Source organism: Coregonus clupeaformis, chromosome 16 (assembly GCF_020615455.1).
Source record: "Coregonus clupeaformis isolate EN_2021a chromosome 16, ASM2061545v1, whole genome shotgun sequence".
In the NCBI taxonomy this organism is placed as follows: Eukaryota; Metazoa; Chordata; class Actinopteri; order Salmoniformes; family Salmonidae; genus Coregonus; species Coregonus clupeaformis.
Genome location: NC_059207.1, coordinates 29514014 through 29532864, shown reverse-complemented (window position 1 = coordinate 29532864; position 18851 = coordinate 29514014). Strand labels below are relative to the sequence as shown.

Here is an 18851-nt window from a genome sequence, read left to right as displayed (position 1 = left end):
TATAGACAGGTAAATACTGACTGGTAGAGACTGACTGCTATAGACTGATATAGGCTGCTATAGACTGGTATATACCGATATAGACTGATATTGACTGGTATATACCGGTATAGACTGATATTGACTGGTATTGACTGGTATAGACTGGTATAGACTGGTATATACCGATATAGACTGGTATATACCGATATAGACTGGTATAGACTGGTATAGACTGGTATAGGCTGGTATAGACTGGTATAGACTGGTATAGACTGGTATAGGCTGGTATAGACTGGTATAGGCTGGTATAGACTGGTATAGACTGGTATTGACTGCTATTGACTGGTATTGACTGGTATTGACTGCTATTGACTGGTATAGACTGGTATAGGCTGGTATAGACTGGTATAGACTGGTATTGACTGCTATTGACTGGTATTGACTGGTATTGACTGCTATTGACTGCTATTGACTGGTATAGACTGGTATAGACTGGTATAGGCTGGTATAGACTGGTATAGACTGGTATTGACTGCTATTGACTGGTATTGACTGGTATAGACTGGTATAGACTGGTATAGGCTGGTATAGGCTGGTATAGACTGGTATTGACTGGTATTGACTGGTATAGACTGGTATTGACTGGTATTGACTGCTATAGACTGGTATAGACTGGTATTGACTGCTATAGACTGGTATAGACTGGTATAGACTGGTATAGACTGGTATAGACTGGTATAGACTGGTATAGACTGGCATAGACTGGTATAGACTGGTATAGACTGGTATAGACTGGTATAGACTGGTATAGACTGGCATAGACTGGTATAGACTGGCATAGAGCTAGGGAGGCAACATAACTACCTGTCTGTTCACCTTCCCCATGGCCTCACCAGAACCATTTCTATAGAGCCTCTCATATAACTGGAAAGATAACGACACTTCCGATATCTTCATAATGACAACATTGGAAGAAGGTTTACAGAAACAAAACCTTTATTTCAACAATTATATTATATTTCAAAAGAGGGTGTGATTTTAGATTGTTTCCCTCCTCCTCTTCCTCCTGCTCTTCCTCTTCCTCGCTCTGGTTATTTGTTGTTTCCCTCCTCCTCTTCCTCCTCCTCTTCCTCTTCCTCTTCTCGCTCTGGTTATTTGTTGTTTCCCTCCTCCTCTTCCTCCTCCTCTTCCTCTTCCTCTTCCTCGCTCTGGTTATTTGTTGTTTCCCTCCTCCTCTTCCTCCTCCTCTTCCTCTTCCTCTTCCTCGCTCTGGTTATTTGTTGTTTCCCTCTATGATGGAGTCGACAGTAAAACCCTGTCCCTGGTCACACTCAGTCTTCCCCCTCAGAGCTGATGGACAGACAGGACAGACCGTCATGGCCTTACCACACTCCGCTGACCGGGGAGAAGGCTGCAGGGAGACACAGAGAGACAGGTGGGTTAGACAGACAGACAGACAGGCAGACAGACAGACAGACAGACAGACAGACAGACAGACAGACAGACAGACAGGACAGACCGTCATGGCCGTCTCCACCACCACCCAGGGAGAAATCTGTGGAGGGAGCTGAAGGTTCGAGTTGCCAAACGTCAGCCTCGAAACCTTAATGACTTGGAGAAGATCTGCAAAGAGGAGTGGGACAAAATCCCTCCTGAGATGTGTGCAAACCTGGTGGCCAACTACAAGAAACGTCTGACCTCTGTGATTGCCAACAAGGGTTTTGCCACCAAGTACTAAGTCATGTTTTGCAGAGGGGTCAAATACTTATTTCCCTCATCAAAATGCAAATGAATTTATAAAAAAATGTAAATGCGTGTTTCTGGATTTTTTTGTTATTATTCTGTCTCTCACTGTTCAAATAAACCTACCATTAAAATTATAGACTGATCATGTCTTTGTCAGTGGGCAAACGTACAAAATCAGCAGGGGATCAAATCCTTTTCCCCCTCACTGTAAGTGGCTATATAATAGGTAGCTATATTTTAAAGACTAGCTAGTTACTGTATAATATTAAATTTCTCTCCATCCTATGGCATAATGTGTAGAATTACAGCAAACTTCCTTTAAAACTGCAACATTTTCTCTACGTCCAATGGCAAAATCTGTAGTATTACACAAAATTAACTCTAAAACGTAAACATTTTCTCTCTGCTGTCAAGTGGCAAGAGGGCGGCTGCTAAAATGTTTTGCTCGCAATGGTGGATGAATAACAAGGCAGCTAGGAAAAAACAAGAGGAGTTAATGAGTTAATACACCTACAGTCAACCACCAAACGGGAGCACGGACTCCACACAGATGTTTTACTTTTTCTGCTGGCTTTGAGCTAAGCTAGACCTAGCTAGCACCAGCAGCAGAGACAGGTTCCCCCACAAACAAAGATGGTTGCCATGTCCCCCCTCCCCCTCATCACTGGCACCATGTCCCCCCTCCCCACAGTACTGGCACCATGTCCCCCCTCCCCCTCAGCACTGGCACCATGTCCCCCCTCATCACTGGCACCATGTCCCCCCTCCCCCTCAGTACTGGCACCATGTCCCCCCTCCCCCTCATCACTGGCACCATGTCCCCCCTCCCCACAGTACTGGCACCATGTCCCCCCTCCCCCTCAGCACTGGCACCATGTCCCCCCTCATCACTGGCACCATGTCCCCCCTCCCCCTCAGTACTGGCACCATGTCCCCCCTCCCCCTCATCACTGGCACCATGTCCCCCTCAGAACTGGCACCATGTCCCCCCTCCCCCTCATCACTGGCACCATGTCCCCCCCTCCCCACAGTACTGGCACCATGTCCCCCTCCCCCTCAGCACTGGCACCATGTCCCCCCCACCCAACAGTACTGGCACCATGTCCCCCTCATCACTGGCACCATGTCCCCCATCCCCCTCTTCACTGGCACCATGTCCCCCCCTCCCCCTCAGCACTGGCACCATGTCCCCCTTTCCCCTCATAACTGGCACCATGTCCCCCTCCCCCTCAGTACTGGCACCATGTCCCCCCTCCCCTCAGTACTGGCACCATGTCCCCCCTCCCCACAGTACTGGCACCATGTCCCCCCTCCCCCTCAGCACTGGCACCATGTCCCCCCTCATCACTGGCACCATGTCCCCCCTCCCCCTCAGTACTGGCACCATGTCCCCCCTCCCCCTCATCACTGGCACCATGTCCCCCCCCTCCCACAGTACTGGCACCATGTCCCCCTCCCCCCTCAGTACTGGCACCATGTCCCCCCTCCCCCTCATCACTGGCACCATGTCCCCCCTCAGAACTGGCACCATGTCCCCCCTCCCCCTCATTACTGGCACCATGTCCCCCCCTCCCCACAGTACTGGCACCATGTCCCCCCTCCCCCCTCAGCACTGGCACCATGTCCCCCCACCCAACAGTACTGGCACCATGTCCCCCCTCATCACTGGCACCATGTCCCCCATCCCCCTCTTCACTGGCACCATGTCCCCCTCCCCCTCAGCACTGGCACCATGTCCCCCTTTCCCCTCATAACTGGCACCATGTCCCCCTCCCCCTCAGTACTGGCACCATGTCCCCCCTCCCCTCAGTACTGGCACCATGTCCCCTCCCTCATCACTGGCACCATGTCGCCCCCTCAGCACTGGCACCATGTCCCCCCTCCCCCTCAGCACTGGCACCATGTCCCCCCCACCCAACAGTACTGGCACCATGTCCCCCCTCATCACTGGCACCATGTCCCCCCTCCCCTCAGTACTGGCACCATGTCCCCCCTCCCCCTCATCACTGGCACCATGTCCCCCCTCCCCACAGTACTGGCACCATGTCCCCCCTCCCCTCAGCACTGGCACCATGTCCCCCCTCAGCACTGGCACCATGTCCCCCCTCCCCACAGTACTGGCACCATGTCCCCCCTCATCACTGGCACCATGTCCCCCATCCCCCTCTTCACTGGCACCATGTCCCCCCCCCTCCCCTCATCACTGGCACCATGTCCCCCTTTCCCCTCATAACTGGCACCATGTCCCCCCTCCCCCTCAGTACTGGCACCATGTCCCCCCTCCCCTCAGTACTGGCACCATGTCCCCCCTCCCCCTCATCACTGGCACCATGTCCCCCCTCCCCCTCAGTACTGGCACCATGTCCCCCCACCCAACAGTACTGGCACCATGTCCCCCCTCATGACTGGCACCATGTCCCCCTCCCCTCAGTACTGGCACCATGTCCCCCCTCCCCATCATCACTGACACCATGTCGCCCCTCCCCCTCAGCACTGGCACCATGTCCCCCTTTCCCCTATGCACTGGCACCATGTCCCCCCTCAACACTGGCACCATGTCCCCCCTCCCCCTCAGTACTGGCACCATGTCCCCCCTCACACTGGCACCATGTCCCCCTTTCCCCTCATCACTGGCACCATGTCCCCCCTCCCCCTCAGCACTGGCACCATGTCCCCCCTCCCCCTCAGTACTGGCACCATGTCCCCCCTCCCCCTATGCACTGGCACCATGTCCCCCTTTCCCCTCAGTACTGGCACCATGTCCCCCTTTCCCCTCATCACTGGCACCATGTCCCCCCTCCCCCTCAGCACTGGCACCATGTCCCCCCTCATCACTGGCACCATGTCCCCCCTTTCCCCTCATCACTGGCACCATGTCCCCCCTCCCCCTCAGCACTGGCACCATGTCCCCCCTCCCCCTCAGTACTGGCACCATGTCCCCCCTCCCCTTATGCACTGGCACCATGTCCCCCTTTCCCCTCAGTACTGGCACCATGTCCCCCTTTCCCCTCATCACTGGCACCATGTCCCCCCTCCCCCTCAGCACTGGCACCATGTCCCCCCTCATCACTGGCACCATGTCCCCCTTTCCCCTCATCACTGGGACCATGTCCCCCTCCCCTCAGCACTGGCACCATGTCCCCCTCCCCCCTCAGTACTGGCACCATGTCCCCCACCCAACAGTACTGGCACCATGTCCCCTCAGTACTGGCACCATGTCCCCCCTCCCCTCAGTACTGGCACCATGTCCCCCCTTTCCCCTCATCACTGGCACCATGTCCCCCTCCCCCTCATCACTGGCACCATGTCCCCCCCCTCATCACTGGCACCATGTCCCCCTTTCCCTATGCACTGGCACCATGTCCCCCTTTCCCCTCAGTACTGGCACCATGTCCCCCTTTCCCCTCATCACTGGCACCATGTCCCCCCTCCCCCCTCAGCACTGGCACCATGTCCCCCCTCATCACTGGCACCATGTCCCCCTTTCCCCTCATCACTGGGACCATGTCCCCCTCCCCTCAGCACTGGCACCATGTCCCCCTCCCCTCAGTACTGGCACCATGTCCCCCACCCAACAGTACTGGCACCATGTCCCCCCTCAGTACTGGCACCATGTCCCCCTCCCCTCAGTACTGGCACCATGTCCCCCCTCCCCGTCATCACTGGCACCATGTGGACACCTGCTACATGACCAGCAGTATGTGGACACCTGCTACATGACCAGCAGTATGTGGACACCTGCTACATGACCAGCAGTATGTGGACACCTGCTACATGACCAGCAGTATGTGGACACCTGCTATATGACCAGCAGTATGTGGACACCTGCTATATGACCAGCAGTATGTGGACACCTGCTACATGACCAGCAGTATGTGGACACCTGCTACATGACCAGCAGTATGTGGACACCTGCTATATGACCAGCAGTATGTGGACACCTGCTATATGACCAGCAGTATGTGGACACCTGCTACATGACCAGCAGTATGTGGACACCTGCTCGTTGAACATCTCATTCCAAAATCATGGGCATTAATATGGAGTTGGTCCCCCCTTTGCTGCTATAACAGCCTCCACTCTTCTGGGAAGGCTTTCCACTAGATGTTGGAACATTGCTGCGGGGACTTGCTTCCATTCAGCCACAAGAGCATTAGTGAGGATGGGCACTGATGTTGGGCGATTAGGCCTGGCACGCAGTTGGCGTTCCAATTCATCCCAAAGGTGTTCAATGGGGTTGAGGTCAGGGCTCTGTGCAGGCCAGTCAAGTTCTTCCACACCGAACTTGACAAACCATTTCTGTATGGACCTCACTTTGTGCACGGGGGCATTGTCATGCTGAAACAGGAACGGGCTTTCACCAAACAGTTGCCACAAAGTTGGAAGCACAGAATCGTCTAGAATGTCAGTGTATGCTGTAGCATTAAGATTTCCCTTCACTGGAACTATGGGGCCTAGCCCGAACCGTGAAAAACAGCCCCAGACCATTATTCCTCCTCCACCAAACTTTACAGTTGGCACTATGCATTGGGGCAGGTAGCGTTCTCCTGGCATCCTGGCAAACCCAGATTTGTCCGTCGGACTGCCAGATGGTGAAGCGTGATTCATCACTCCAGAGAACGCGTTTCCACTGCTCCAGAGTCCAATGGCGGCGAGCTTTACACCACTCCAGGCAACGCTTGGCATTGCGCATGGTGACCTTAGGCTTGTGTGCGGCTGCTCGGCCATGGAACCCCGTTTCATGAAGCTCCCAACGAACAGTTCTTGTGCTGACGTTGCTTCCAGAGGCAGTTTGGAACTCGGTAGTGAGTGTTGCAACCGAGGACAGACAATGTTTTGCGCGCTATGAGCTTCAGCACTCGGCAGCCCCGTTCTGTGAGCTTGTGTGGCCTTCCACTTCGCGACTGAGCCGTTGTTGCTCCTAGACGTTTCCACTTCACAATAACAGCACTTACAGTTGACCGGGGCAGCTCTAGCAGGGCAGAAATCTGACGAACTGACTTGTTGGATATTTGGCATCCTATGGCGGTGCCACGTTGAAAGTCACTGAACTCTTCAATAAGGCCATTCTACTGCCAATGTTTGTCTATGGAGATTGCATGGCTGTGTGCTCAATTCTATTCACCTGTCAGCAACAGGTGTGGCTGAAATGGACAAATCCACAAATTTGAAGGGTTGTCCACATTCTGTTGTATATATAGTGTATATTTTGATATCAAATTACAACAACATGACATTGTAAAAAGACTGTCTGGAACACAGAGGTGTCTTTCTTCAACTGAAAATAATTCTCACGTAACAAGACTAGCATCTTCATTCTAATACAGACCCAGTCTCTCTCTCCCAGTGACAGTCCCTTGGCCAGCTAGGTGGAATGTCAAGGCCAGGGTCAGAGGAGTGCCGGCCCGGTGGAGGCATTATGTTCATGGTGTTCTGGGGTTAGGTACGGCACAGAACACCGCCAACGGCACAGTGCCCGCCTGGGAACCGGCAGAAGGGAGGCAAGGATCTGGCACTAGTTGTGCCGCCGGTATCACTGGTAGTGACAGACATAGTGACCTGTTGGTGTGGTGCCACAGAGGAGAGAGGAGGAGGAGGAGGAGGAGGAGGAGGAGGAGGAGGAGGAGGAGGAGGAGAGGAGAGAGGAGGAGGGGAGGGGAGGAGGAGGAGGAGAGAGGGAGGAGGAGGAGGAGGAGGAGGGGAGGAGAGAGGAGGAGGAGGAGGAGGAGGGAGGAGGAGGAGGAGGAGGAGAAGAGAAGGAAGAGGCAAGAGGAAGAGGGAGAGAGGAAGAGGAGGGGGACACTACTCTGATAACCAGTTCTCTAACCCTGTTTAGATAACCAGGCTGACTGACTGTGCAGGACTGTACAAGGTCAATGTGCCAAACTTTCCCTCCTTTCAGTAAACAGACCAGCTCCGAAACAACTGGAAGGTCTGGTGATTATTACCACTTCCAAATATGCTGGAAATACAACACAACTAAGAACTACCATATCCATGTCCAACACACAGAGGACAACTCTAATGAATATAGCGGAGCTGTCCTGGTCTCTGGCAGCGCTTGGAACTGAGCCTGACAGAGATATGGATCACCCCAGAGAACACTGCTACTCCAGCTGCTCTGTCTTCATCTGACTACGTTTTCTCTCATAGTCCGAGAGCATCTGGTCATCGTGGTGGTGGCACAGGGCTTCTCATTTCTCCTAAATGGAGGTTTTCTCTTTTCTCCCTCTCCATCTCCTCATTTGAATTCCATGCTGTCCACTCAAGCTTAACATTATTGTAATCTATCGCCCACCAGGTGCCCTTAGACATCTCCTCAATGAGGTTGACTGTCTGACTGACTGTCTGGCTGTCTGGCTGTCTGGCTGGCTGGCTGGCTGACTGACTGGCTGTCTGACTGGCTGTCTGACTGGCTGACTGGCTGGCTGACTGGCTGGATGTCTGGCTCTCTGACTGGCTGTCTGGCTGGCTGGCTGGCTGACTGGCCGGATGTCTGGCTCTCTGACTGTCTGACTGGCTGACTGACTGGCTGGATGTCTGGCTCTCTGACTGGCTGTCTGGCTGGCTGGCTGGCTGACTGGCCGGATGTCTGGCTCTCTGACTGGCTGACTGGCTGACTGACTGGCTGGATGTCTGGCTCTCTGACTGGCTGTCTGGCTGGCTGGCTGGTTGACTGATTGGCTGTCAGACTGGCTCTCTGTCTGGCTGTCTGGCTGGATGTCTGGCTCTCTGACTGGCTCTCTGACTGGCTGTCTGGCTGGCTGGCTGGCTGGCTGACTGACTGGCTGGATGTCTGGCTCTCTGACTGGCTGTCTGGCTGTCTGGCTGGCTGGCTGGCTGACTGACTGGCTGGATGTCTGGCTCTCTGACTGGCTGTCTGGCTGGCTGGCTGGTTGACTGATTGGCTGTCAGACTGGCTCTCTGACTGGCTGTCTGGCTGGCTGGCTGGTTGACTGATTGGCTGTCAGACTGTCTCTCTGGCTGGCTGTCTAACTGGCTGTCTGGCTGATTAACTGGCTGTCTGGCTGTCTGATTGGCTGGTTCTCTGGCTGTCCGACTGACTGACTGACTGGCTGACTGTCTGGCTGTCTGACTGTCTGGGTGTCTGATTGGCTGTCTGACTGTTTGACTGGCTGGTTCTCTGGCTGTCTGACTGACTGACTGTCTGGCTGTCTGATTGGCTGTCTGACTGACTGGCTGTCTGATTGGCTGTCTGACTGACTGACTATTGCCATGTTACTGCCTGTCAGGTAAACATTTGTCATACAGGGCTTTTACTAGGAGTGAATGTCTATTAGACTAATTGGTAACTAACTATTTGATTAATTAGTAACTCATTATTTAATTAATTGGTAACTATTTAACTCTGTAATAAAACAAATAATAGTATATCTAACAGAGGTATTAACAAGAACCAAGAAGTCCACTATATCTGGCTATATCTGGCAATATCTGGCTATATCTGGCTATATCTGGCTATATCTGGCTATATCTGCATGGCTATATCTGGCTATATCTGGCTATATCTGGCTATATCTGGCTATATCTGACTATATCTGGCTATATCTGGCTATATCTGACTATATCTGGCTATATCTGGCTATATCTGACTATATCTGGCTATATCTGGTTATATCTGGCTATATCTGGCTATATCTGGCTATATCTGCATGACTATATCTGACTATATCTGGCTATATCTGGCTATATCTGGCTATATCTGCATGACTATATCTGACTATATCTGGCTATATCTGGCTATATCTGGCTATATCTGACTATATCTGGATGTCTGTATCTGGCTATTTCTGGCTATATCTGGCTATATCTGCATGGCTATATCTGGCTATATCTGGCTATATCTGACTATATCTGGCTATATCTGACTATATCTGACTATATCTGGCTATATCTGGCTATATCTGGCTATATCTGACTATATCTGGCTATATCTGACTATATCTGGCTATATCTGGCTATATCTGACTATATCTGGCTATATCTGGCTATATCTGACTATATCTGGCTATATCTGGCTATATCTGGCTATATCTGCATGACTATATCTGGCTATATCTGGCTATATCTGACTATATCTGGCTATATCTGGCTATATCTGCATGACTATATCTGACTATATCTGGCTATATCTGGCTATATCTGGCTATATCTGCATGACTATATCTGCATGGCTATATCTGGCTATATCTGGCTATATCTGACTATATCTGGCTATATCTGGCTATATCTGGCTATATCTGCATGACTATATCTGGCTATATCTGCATGGCTATATCTGGCTATATCTGCATGGCTATATCTGGCTATATCTGGCTATATCTGACTATATCTGGCTATATCTGGCTATATCTGCATGGCTATATCTGGCTATATCTGACTATATCTGGCTATATCTGCATGACTATATCTGGCTATATCTGCATGACTATATCTGGCTATATCTGCATGGCTATATCTGACTATATCTGGCTATATCTGACTATATCTGGCTATATCTGGCTATATCTGCATGGCTATATCTGGCTATATCTGACTATATCTGGCTATATCTGCATGACTATATCTGGCTATATCTGCATGGCTATATCTGGCTATATCTGACTATATCTGGCTATATCTGCATGACTATATCTGGCTATATCTGCATGACTATATCTGGCTATATCTGGCTATATCTGACTATATCTGGCTATATCTGACTATATCTGGCTATATCTGCATGACTATATCTGGCTATATCTGGCTATATCTGGCTATATCTGGCTATATCTGACTATATCTGGCTATATCTGCATGACTATATCTGGATATATCTGCATGGCTATATCTGGCTATATCTGCATGGCTATATCTGGCTATATCTGGCTATATCTGGCTATATCTGCATGGCTATATCTGGCTATATCTGGCTATATCTGGCTATATCTGACTATATCTGGCTATATCTGGCTATATCTGGCTATATCTGACTATATCTGGCTATATCTGACTATATCTGGCTATATCTGGCTATATCTGGCTATATCTGACTATATCTGGCTATATCTGCATGGCTATATCTGGCTATATATATGTAACTCTGTGTTGTTTTTTATTGCACTACTTTGCTTTATCTTGACCAGGTCATGATATCTGACTATATCTGGCTATATCTGGCTATATCTGCATGGCTATATCTGGCTATATCTGACTATATCTGGCTATATCTGGCTATATCTGGCTATATCTGCATGGCTATATCTGCATGTAGACAGGTCTGGAAGTGTTTGAACACAGCTATTAGGATACTGCTGAGTAGGACTAACAGTACAGCTATTAGGATACTGCTGAGTAGGACTAACAGTACAGCTATTAGGATACTGCTGAGTAGGACTAACAGTACAGCTATTAGGATACTGCTGAGTAGGACTAACAGTACAGCTATTAGGATACTGCTGAGTAGGACTAACAGTACAGCTATTAGGATACTGCTGAGTAGGACTAACAGTACAGCTATTAGGATACTGCTGAGTAGGACTAACAGTACAGCTATTAGGATACTGCTGAGTAGGACTAACAGTACAGCTATTAGGATACTGCTGAGTAGGACTAACAGTACAGCTATTAGGATACTGCTGAGTAGGACTAACAGTACAGCTATTAGGATACTGCTGAGTAGGACTAACAGTACAGCTATTAGGATACTGCTGAGTAGGACTAACAGTACAAATGGCCATAATAAAACGTAGGACTTTTTTACTTTATTTGTATCACTTTTACGGAGCCATTGGGACCTCCCCGGATGAACCCAACCCCCTCTCTGGATAAAGTCCGGATTCAGGATGGGCCAGAGAATCAGAGGGAATGTAAGTGTGTAAATGTGTGTCTGTGTGTGTGTGTGTGTGTGTGTGTATACAGTACCAATCAAAAGTTTTATAACACCTACTCATTTAAACATTTTTCTTTATTTTTACTATTTTCTACATTGTAGAATAATAGTGAAGACATCAAAACTATGAAATAACACATATGGAATCATGTAGTAATCAAAATATGTTTTATATTTGAAATTCTTCAAAGTAGCCACCCTTTGTCTTGATGACAGCTTTGCACACTCTTGGCATTCTCTCAATCAGCTTCATGAGATAGTCACCTGGAATGAATTTCAATTAACAGGTGTGCCTTCTTAAAAGTTAATTTGTGGAATTTGTTTCCTTCTTAATGTGTTTGAGTCAATCAGTTGTGCTGTGACAAGGTAGGGGGGGGGTATATAAAAGATAGCCCTATTTGGTAAAAGACCAAGTCCATATTATGGAAAGAACAGCTCAAATAAGCAAAGAGAAACAACAGTCCATCATTACTTTAAGACGTGAAGGTCAGTCAATACGGAATATTTCAAGAACTTTGAAAGTTTCTTCAAGTGCAGTCGCAAAAAACCAGCAAGCGCTATGATGAAACTGGCTCTCATGAGGACCGCCACAGGAAAAGAAGACCCAGAGTTACCTCTGCTGCAGAGGATAAGTTCATTAGAGTTACCAGCCTCAGATTACAGCCAAAATAAATGTAACAGACACATCTCAACATCAACTGTTCAGAGGGGTCTGTGTGAATCAGGCCTTCATGGTCGAATTGCTGCATATAAACCACTACTAAAGGACACCAATAAGAAGAAGGAGACCTGCTTGGGCCAAGAAACACGAGCAATGGACATTAGACCGGTGGAAATCTGTCCTTTGGTCTGAATGGCGCCGGAGAGGATGGCTGTCGTTTTACAGCCCTCTAACCAATTGTACTATTAGGTGTGTTTTTTGGCGTTTTTGTAATTTATTCTGTACATAATGTTTCTGCCATCGTCTCTTATAACCAAAAAGAGCTTCTGAATATCAGGACAGCGATTACTCACCTCGTATTGGACGAAGATTTTATCTTCAACGAGTCGGACGCTGAGGATATCCTACAGACACCCGACTGTCACGGTTTCTGCCGAGGCTGCTCCTCCTCCTTGTTCGGGCAGGCTTCGCGGTCGTCGTCCCCGGAGTACTAGCTGCCACCATTCGTTGTTTCTGTGTTTGTTTGGTTTGGTCTGTTTTGGTACACCTGTTTCTCATTTTGTCTTGATTATGTGTCCTTTAAGTTCTCGTTGTTTCTGTCTTGTGGTTGTGTGTAGTTGTTCCTTGTCAGCAGGTGCTTCCAGTCAGTTTGTGCTCTATTCTGTTTTAGATAGAGAGTCCTCACTTGTTGTGCGTGTTTTGCATTTATACGCTGAGTGCGTTATTTTTCTCATGCCTCCGGCTCTGTTTGTAGCCGTTCATTCTGTGGACTTTACTAAAGTATTTTTGGACTAGCATCTGTGTCCTGCATCTGATTCCTACACCACACCTACGCCCGCTCTGACACCGACAAGGTCCAAATCCCCGTCATTCGCATGAGGAAGAGACGGAGATATCGTGGACGTAGGTCGGGGTGCCTTGTAAGGATCCGACGGCGAGCGAGTAAACTGCCTCTCCCATCAATCCTATTAGCCAATCTTCAATCATTTGAAAATAAATTGATGACCTAAGATTACGGTTATCCTACCAACAGGACATTAAAAACTGTAATATATTATGTTTCACCGAGTCGTGGCTGAACGACGACATGGATAACATACAGCTGGCGGGATATACGCTACATCGGCAGGATAGAACAGCAGCCTCTGGTAAGACAAAGGGTGGCGGTCTATGTATATTTGTAAACAACAGCTGGTGCAAAAAAATCTAATACTAAGGAAGTCTCAAGGTTTTGCTCACCTGAGGTAGAGTATCTCATGGTAAGCTGTAGACCACAATATCTACCAAGAGAGTTTTCATCTATATTTTTCATAGCTGTCTATATACTACCACAAACCAATTCTGGCACTAAGACTGCACTCAATGAGCTGTATAAGGCCATAAGTAAACAGGAAAACAATCATCCAGAAGCAGCGCTCCTAGTGGCCGGGGACTTTAATGCAGGGAAACTTAAATCCGTTCTACCTAATTTCTACCAGCATGTTAATTGTGCAACCAGAGGGAAAAAATCGTTAGACTACCTTTACTCCACACACAGAGACGCATACAAAGCTCTCCCTCGCCCTCCATTTGGCAAATCTGACCATAACTCTATCCTCCTGATTCCTGCTTACATGCAAAAACTAAAGTAGGAAGCACCAGTGACTGGGTTAATAAAAAAGTGGTCAGATGACGCAAATGCTAAGCTACAGGACTGTTTTGCTAGCACAGACTGGAATATGTTACGGGATTCTTCCGATGGCATTGAGGAATACACCACATCAGTCACTGGCTTCATCAATAAGTGCATCGATGATGTCGTCCCCACAGTGACCGTACGTACATACCCCAACCAGAAGCCATGTATTACAGGCAACATCCGCACTGAGCTAAAGGGTAGAGCTGCCGCTTTCAAGGAGCGGGACACTAACTCGGACGCTTATAAGAAATCCCGCTATGCCCTCCGATGAACCATCAAACAGGCAAAGAGTCAATACAGGACTAAGATTGAATCGTTCTACACTGGCTCTGACACAAGCCTACCAGACGAGAGCTAAATCACTTCTATGCTCGCTTCAAGGCAAGCAACACTGAAGCATGCATGAGAGCACCAGCTGTTCCGGATGACTATGTGATCACACTCTCCGTAGCCGATGTGAGTAAGACCTTTAAACAGGTCAACATTCACAAGGCTGCAGGGCCAGACGGATTACCAGGACGTGTACTCCAAGCATGTGCTGACAAACTGCCAAGTGTCTTCACTGACATTTTCAACATTCAACCTCTCCCTGACTGAGTCTGTAATACCAACATGTTTCAAACAGACCACAATAGTCCCTGTGCAGAAGAACACTAAGGTAACCTGCCTAAATGACTACCGACCCGTAGCACTCACGTCTGTAGCCATGAAGTGCTTTGAAAAGCTGGTCATGGCTCACATCAACACCATTATCCCAGAAACCCTAGACCCACTCCAATTTGCATACCGCCCCAACAGATCCACAGATGATGCAATCTCTATTGCACTCCACACTGCCCTTTCCCACCTGGACAAGAGGAACACCTACATGAGAATGCTATTCATTGACTACAGCTCAGCGTTCAACACCATAGTGCCCTCAAAGTTCATCACTAAGCTAAGGATCCTGGGACTAAACACCTCCCTCTGCAACTGGATCCTGGATTTCCTGACGGGCCGCCCCCAGGTGGTAAGGGTAGGTAACAACACATCTGCCACGCTGATCCTCAACACGGGGGCCCCTCAGGGGTGCGTGCTCAGTCCCCTCCTGTACTCCCTGTTCACCCATGACTGCATGTATATTTATATTATATTTATGGCCAGGCACGACTCCAACACCATCATTAAGTTTGCCGACAACACAACAGTGGTAGGCCTGATCACCGACAACGATGAGACAGCCTATAGGGAGGAGGTCAGAGACCTGGCCGTGTGGTGCCAGGATAGCAACCTCTCCCTCAACGTGATCGAGACAAAGGAGATGATTATGGACTACAGGGAAAAAAAGAGGACTGAGCACGCCCCCATTCTCATCGACGGGCTGTAATGGAACAGGTTGAGAGCTTCAAGTTCCTTGGTGTCCACATCACCAACGATCTATCATGGTCCAAACACACCAAGACAGTCGTGAAGAGGGCACAACAAAGCCTATTCCCCCTCAGGAGACTGAAAAGATTTGGCATGGGTCCTCAGATCCTCAAAAAGTTATACAGCTGCACCATTGAGAGCATCCTGACTGGTTGCATCACCGCCTGGTATGGCAACTGCTCGGCCTCCGACCGCAAGGCACTACAGAGGGTAGTGCGTATGGCCCAGTACATCACTGGGGCCAAGCTTCCTGCCATCCAGGACCTCTATACCAGGCGGTGTCAGAGGAAGGCCCTCAAAATTGTCAAAGACTCCAGCTACCCTAGTCATAGACTGTTCTCTCTGCTACCGCACGGCAAGAGGTACCGGAGCGCCAAGTCTAGGTCCGAAAGGCTTCTCAACAGCTTCTACCCCCAAGCCATAAGACTCCTGAACAACTAATCATGGCTACCCGGACAATTTGCACTGCCTCCCCCACCCCATCCCCCTATTTTACTCTGCTGCTACTTTGTTTATTATTTATGCATAGTCACTTTAACTCTACCCACATGTACATATGACCTCAATTACCTCGACTAGCCGGTGCCCCCGCACATTGACTCTGCACCGGTACCCCCTGTATATAGCCTCCCTACTGTTATTTTATTTTACTGCTGCTCTTTAGTTATTTGCTTTGATTTTTTTGCTTAACACTTTTTTATTTGTTTTACTTTGCATTGTTGGTTAAGGGCTTGTAAGTAAGCATTTCACTGTAATGTCTACATGTGGCAAATAACATTTTATTTTATTTTATTTGAGTCCAAATTTGAGGTTTTTTGTTCCAACCTCCGTGTCTTTGTGAGACGCAGCGTAGGTGAACGGATGATCTCCGCATGTGTGGTTCCAACCGTGAAGCATGGAGGAGGAGGTGTGATGGTGTGGGGGTGCTTTGCTGGTGACACTGTCTGTGATTTATTTAGAATTCAAGACACACTTAACCAGCATGGCTACCAAAGCATTCTGCAGTGATACAAAATCCCATCTGGTTTGCACTTAGTGGGACTATAATTTGTTTTTCAACAGGACAATTACCCAACACACCTCTAGGCTGTGTAAGGGCTATTTGACCAAGAAGGAGAGTGATGGAGTGCTGCATCAGATGACCTGGCCTCCACAATCCCCCGACCTCAACCAAATTGAGATGGTTTGGGATGAGTTGGACCGCAGAGTGAAGGAAAAGCAGCCAACAAGTGTGCAGCATATGTGGGAATTCCTTCAAGACTGTTGGAAAAGCATTCCAGGTGAAGCTGGTTGAGAGAATGCCAAGAGTGTGCAAAGCTGTCATCAAGACAAAGGGTGGCTACTTTGAAGAATCTCAAATATAAAATATATTTTGATTTGTTTAACACTTTTTTGGTTACTACATGATTCCATATGTGTTATTTCATAGTTTTGATGTCTTCACTATTATTCTACAATGTAGAAAATAGTACAAAATAAAGAAAAACCCTTGAATGAGTAGGTGTTATAAATATTTGACTGGTACTGTACGTGTTAGCGTATGTGTGTCTACAAGTGTTGTTGCATGTGTATCTCTGTGTATGCATGCACACATATCTGTGTGTGTTACTCACAGGCTTGCTTGGTCTCATTGCAGGTGTTGTTGTCCTCCAGAGAGAAGATGGGGGGAACACAGGCTGCCGTGGTCCCCAACCCCTGGCCTAATCCCTGGCCTAATCCCTGGCCTAATCCCTGGCCTAATCCCTGGCCTAATCCCTGGCCTAATCCCTGGCCTAATCCCTGGCTCCAACCCCTGGCCTAATCCCTGGCCTAATCCCTGGCCTAATCCCTGGCCTAACCCTGGCCTAACCCCGTGGTCCCCATCCCCAGGCCCTGGCTCAGGTAGGAGGCAGCAGAGTAGTAGGAGTGCATCCGGTACTGGGGAGACACGTTGTGGCTGGATAAGCGACTCTCGCCGTTCGGCATCTGCTTCAGACGATAACACGCACACACAGACAGGTGGGGGGAGAAGAAATTAGACTTTCTCAATCTCAATATGATTTTTAAACAGAGCATTAAACAGAGCTCACAAGTCCTCTCTCAGCTAAAAGGAAGTAAGAAATTGATGTGACGGTAGACAATGCATCATGCATGTGATGTGACTGTCCTTGAAGGTGTTCTACACTCTGTTATCATATACAATATAGGAATCATGAAGGTGTTCTACACTCTGTTATAGTTCTTGGGCACTGGAACAGTGGTGGTTTTCTTGAAGTGTGTGGGGCTACAGCATGAGACAGCGCCATGTTGAAGATGTCCGAGAAGAAGCCTGCCATCTGGTCGGAGTCCGCTCTGAGGACGCGGTCAGGGATTCAATCTGGGCCAGAGGCTTTGTGAGTATTCACTCTCTTGAGAGTTTTCCTCATGTCAGCCTCGGAGAGCAGAAGCACCTGGTCGTCCGGAGCATCGAGAGCCCACCTGGATGGCTCAGTGTGGGTGGTCTCATATCAGGTACAGAATGTGTTGAGCTCATCTGGGAGGGAGGAGTCGGTGGGCATCACACAGCTGCCTGTGGCTCTGTAGTCCGTAAGAGGGAGGAGTCGGTGGGCATCACAACAGCTGCCTGTGGCTCTGTAGTCCGTAAGAGGGGATATCCCTCTAGTGGTGCGGGGGCTGTGCTTTGGCGGAGTGGGTGGGGTTATATCCTTCCTGTTTGGCCCTGTCCGTGGGTTTCTTCGGATGGGGCCACAGTGTCTCGGACCGCTCCTGTCTCAGCCTCCAGTATTTATGCTGCAGTAGTTTATGTCGGGGGCTGGGGTTAGTTGGTTATACCTGGAGTACTTCTCCTGTCTTATCCAGTGTCCTGTGTGAATTTAAGTATGCTCTCTCTAATTCTCTCGTTCTCTTTCTCTCTGAGAACCTGAGCCCTAGGACCATACGTCAGGACTACCGGGCATGATGACACCTTGCTGTCCCCAGTCCGCCTGGCCCTGCTGCTATTCCAGTTTCAACTGTTCTGCCTGCGGCTACGAACCCCTACCTGTCCCAGACCTGCTGTTTTCAACTCTTTAATGATCGGCTATGAAAAGCCAACTGAGAGACCTGAGCCCTAGGACCATACGTCGGGACTACCGGCCGTGGTGACTCCTTGCTGTCCCCAGTCCGCCTGGCCTTGCTGCTATTTCAGTTTCAACTGTTCTGCCTGCGGTTATGGAACCCCTACCTGTCCCAGACCTGCTGTTTTCAACTCTTAATGATCGAACTATGAAAAGCCAACTGAGATTTATTCCTGATTATTATTTGACCATGCTTGTCACTTATGAACATTTTTGAACATTCTTGGCATGGTTCTGTTATAATCTCCACCCGGCACAGCCAGAAGAGGACTGGCCACCCCTCATAGCCTGGTTCCTCTCTAGGTTTCTTCCTAGGTTTTGGCCTTTCTAGGGAGTTTTTCCTAGCCACCGTGCTTCTACACCTGCATTACTAGCTGTTTGGGGTTTTAG

General features: G+C 49.1%; 1 protein-coding gene across 1 annotated transcript; it reads right to left on the bottom strand.

Annotated features, from left to right (window-relative positions):
- Positions 1-1364: 1364 nt before the first annotated feature.
- Positions 1365-17331, bottom strand: LOC123492705 (doublesex- and mab-3-related transcription factor 1-like). The gene is made up of 3 exons (XM_045225482.1): positions 17244-17331; positions 16980-17066; positions 1365-1393 (listed from the first exon to the last, which is right to left on the bottom strand). Exons 1-3 carry the CDS (start codon positions 17329-17331, stop codon positions 1365-1367), a joined length of 204 nt encoding a protein of 67 aa, XP_045081417.1.
- Between the last annotated feature and the right edge of the window lie 1520 nt (positions 17332-18851).

What these genes read in the sequence shown, in the direction of transcription:
- LOC123492705 (XM_045225482.1), bottom strand. Translation starts at nt 17,331, where the DNA reads ATGCCGAACGGCGAGAGTCGCTTATCCAGCCACAACGTGTCTCCCCAG. An exon ending in CTCTGCTGCCTCCTACCTGA is followed by an intron (nt 17,067 to 17,243) that starts GCCAGGGCCTGG and finishes GCCAGGGATTAG; the next exon opens with GCCAGGGGTTGGGGACCACG. An exon ending in CAATGAGACCAAGCAAGCCT is followed by an intron (nt 1,394 to 16,979) that starts GTGAGTAACACA and finishes GTCTCCCTGCAG; the next exon opens with CCTTCTCCCCGGTCAGCGGA.